Source organism: Magnolia sinica, chromosome 7 (genome assembly GCF_029962835.1).
Source record: "Magnolia sinica isolate HGM2019 chromosome 7, MsV1, whole genome shotgun sequence".
Lineage (NCBI taxonomy): Eukaryota > Viridiplantae > Streptophyta > Magnoliopsida > Magnoliales > Magnoliaceae > Magnolia > Magnolia sinica.
Window position 1 is genome coordinate 29,920,157 of NC_080579.1, and position 2,618 is coordinate 29,922,774.

Here is a 2,618-nt window from a genome sequence, read left to right on the forward strand (position 1 = left end):
TGTTCGATAAACCTCAAATTGAAGGCAAAAAATTGAAATGACACTCTATGGCCCATCTAATGAAAATTTGTAGTTCCCTTTTGCTTACTTTTAGTTTGTTTTTTTTTTTTCCACATTACAAGCATTTCGAATACGTGTGCCCACTTTTATGGCCCACATGATGATTAGCTTAGCCTAAGAATCGGCCTAACAATCCGTCTAAATGAGCTCAATAAAATGGCATACTTTTATTCAAGCTTTCTTGTGTTAATTTGATTTTTAAACGATCCCCTACTCCGAGCTCTAGTTGGTGTGAATATACAACTTATTATCTGTAACTAATTTACAGGTTATCCAAACACAGAAACTACGTTACTTGTAAGTTATAACTTACATCCAAATAGGATTACCTGTAACTTTATTTCACCTATAAGTTGCCTGTAACTTACAACTTAAAAAACTTACAGGCATCCAAACACAGCATAATATTTGATTCCCAAGATGGAGAACATATGCATGAAAGATCACAAAGGCCAGGTGTAAATTGCTGCTCCCTAATAATGATTCGGAAGATGAAGATGGCAACCACAAAACATACATGAAATTCATTCTCTATATATGAAGCATTGTTACAAGAAGAAATGAACGCAAATTCCACCCAAAAATAACACAATCCAACTGCCCCAGATGCGTACATAGTTAGAAAAATGAAAATAGATACAGACGAGGAAATGATGTATATATACACGTATTATTGTTATGTATACAATCAAATAATACGCATGTATTATTGTTATGTATACAATCAAATAAGGTTGTGTTTGGATGCACAATTGAATTGAATTGCAAACATCCAGTAATCAAGAGGAAATGACAAAAACAGTGCCGTTTCTCAATATTCATGATGAGGAATTGGACCGCAAACTGCAGTTGCATTCCTTTCAAATCCAACTTGAAAGTAGCTCATTTGCAATTTGGAAGGCGGTTCCTCCAGATGGATGCCAAAGAAAATCGCAATGTGGTCGTTTCCACCATCTTGGACTCATATTGCAATTCAATTCCATATTACGTCCAAACACATGGTAAAGAAAGAATTAAAACTTCTCAATAAGAAGAAGAAGAGGAAGAATTCAAAACGCCAAACTCTTGGTGGTGCCTCTCTGTGCAGCTGCCCGAGAAAAGTATGCTCATCAAAGCTTCTGCCTTGCTTTTTGCCCTCGAGCTTCCGGTCTCAGCCAGCTCAGAGATACCAGCCAACGCCGCGGAGCCCATCTCCCGGATATCCCCTGCCACCTTCTCCCCTCCACACTGCACCAGATTCAACAAGGCAGACGCCGCATTCTCCCTGGCCCGAGTGCTGGACCCTGTCGCTACGTCGAGCAGGTCGACAAGGACGCTGACCCCCGAAACCTTCCGGAAGGCGTCAATGCTCTCATAGCACCCGGCAAGCTGGGCAATGATGGCGGTCGAGTCCTCGATGAAGCCGAGGCGGCTGTCCTTGACAACAAGGGAGAAGAGGGGGGGGACGACGCCGAGGTCGACAAGACGGGGCCGGTTGAGGGGGTAGAGGGAGATTGCAAAGAGGGCCTTGAGGGAGTCCTTGATTGATCGAGGTGGGGAATTGGGGCTTCGGAGGAGGTCAATGAGGGGAGAGAGGATGGAGAGCTTGGATCCGATGATGGGGCGATAGTGGTCGACGACGAGGAGGCTGTAGACGGTGGCAGCAGCGGCCTGGAAGGAGGCAGGAGAGGAAGGATAGCGTAGTACGTGAGAGAGGGAGTCAAGAAGGCCGGGAGTAGACATGAGAAGCTCACGGGAAGAGATGGAGAGGTTGAGGAGGGCTGCGACAGCGTTCTCTTGGATATTAGGGCTTGTATGATGATCGGAGGAGGAGATGTAGAGGGATTGTGAGAGTAGGGGAATGGCGCCAGCCTCAGAGACAAAGAGGCGGCTTTCAGGGTCGTGTTTGGAGAGGAGGCGGAGCTCGCAGATGGCTTCGGTTCGGATCTGATCTGAATCGGACTTGAGCCGCTTCACCAGACACCTAGCTGTCCGACGTTTTACTTCCATCTCTTTCTTCTTGTTGTTACAACGCAGCTGCTGCTACTCGTCTTTTTGAGAAATTGTCAGAAGAGGAAGTGTTTTGAGGATTGAGAAGGAGTAAGGGAGAAGATTTGAATGAGTAATAGGTTCATTTTTGCGTGCGGTGGGCTGCTTTTGATTGGGAATGGGTAAAAGGTGAAAAGAATGTGGCAGCATCATTGAAAATTTTAGCCAAGAGAGACAGGATGCGACGTCATCCAAACCGAGTGGCGGATTTGGGGGGGTCCTCAATGTGGGTTCCACCGGAAACGGATTGGCTGGTGTACCTCACACCAGCTATATAGCCGTTGTACAAGTTCTGTGGGTCTGATCACGAGGTATGTGTTATATCCAAACCGTTCATACATTTAGTAAGCTCACCTTAAGGCTTTACACGAAAACTAAGACAGATTTAACTATCAACTGGACCACACTACAAAAAGCAGTGGGGGATTGAACATCTACCATTGAAACCCTTTTGGGGTCACAGAAGTTTTGGATCAGTATGAAATTTGTTTTTCCTTTTCATTCAGGTCTTTGTGACCTTATGAACAGAT

The 2,618-nt window shown here is 44.9% G+C and overlaps 1 protein-coding gene across 1 annotated transcript; it reads right to left on the minus strand.

Moving 5' to 3' along the window:
• Nucleotides 1-574: 574 nt before the first annotated feature.
• Nucleotides 575-2,282, minus strand: LOC131251261 (U-box domain-containing protein 4). Its single transcript, XM_058251879.1, has one exon. The coding sequence runs from the start codon at nucleotides 2,047-2,049 to the stop codon at nucleotides 1,084-1,086; it is 966 nt and encodes a 321-aa protein (XP_058107862.1). The 5' UTR covers nucleotides 2,050-2,282; the 3' UTR covers nucleotides 575-1,083.
• Between the last annotated feature and the right edge of the window lie 336 nt (nucleotides 2,283-2,618).

Bases quoted from the DNA above. Each gene is read 5' to 3' on its own strand.
- LOC131251261 (XM_058251879.1), bottom strand. From the start codon at position 2,049: ATGGAAGTAAAACGTCGGACAGCTAGGTGTCTGGTGAAGCGGCTCAAG.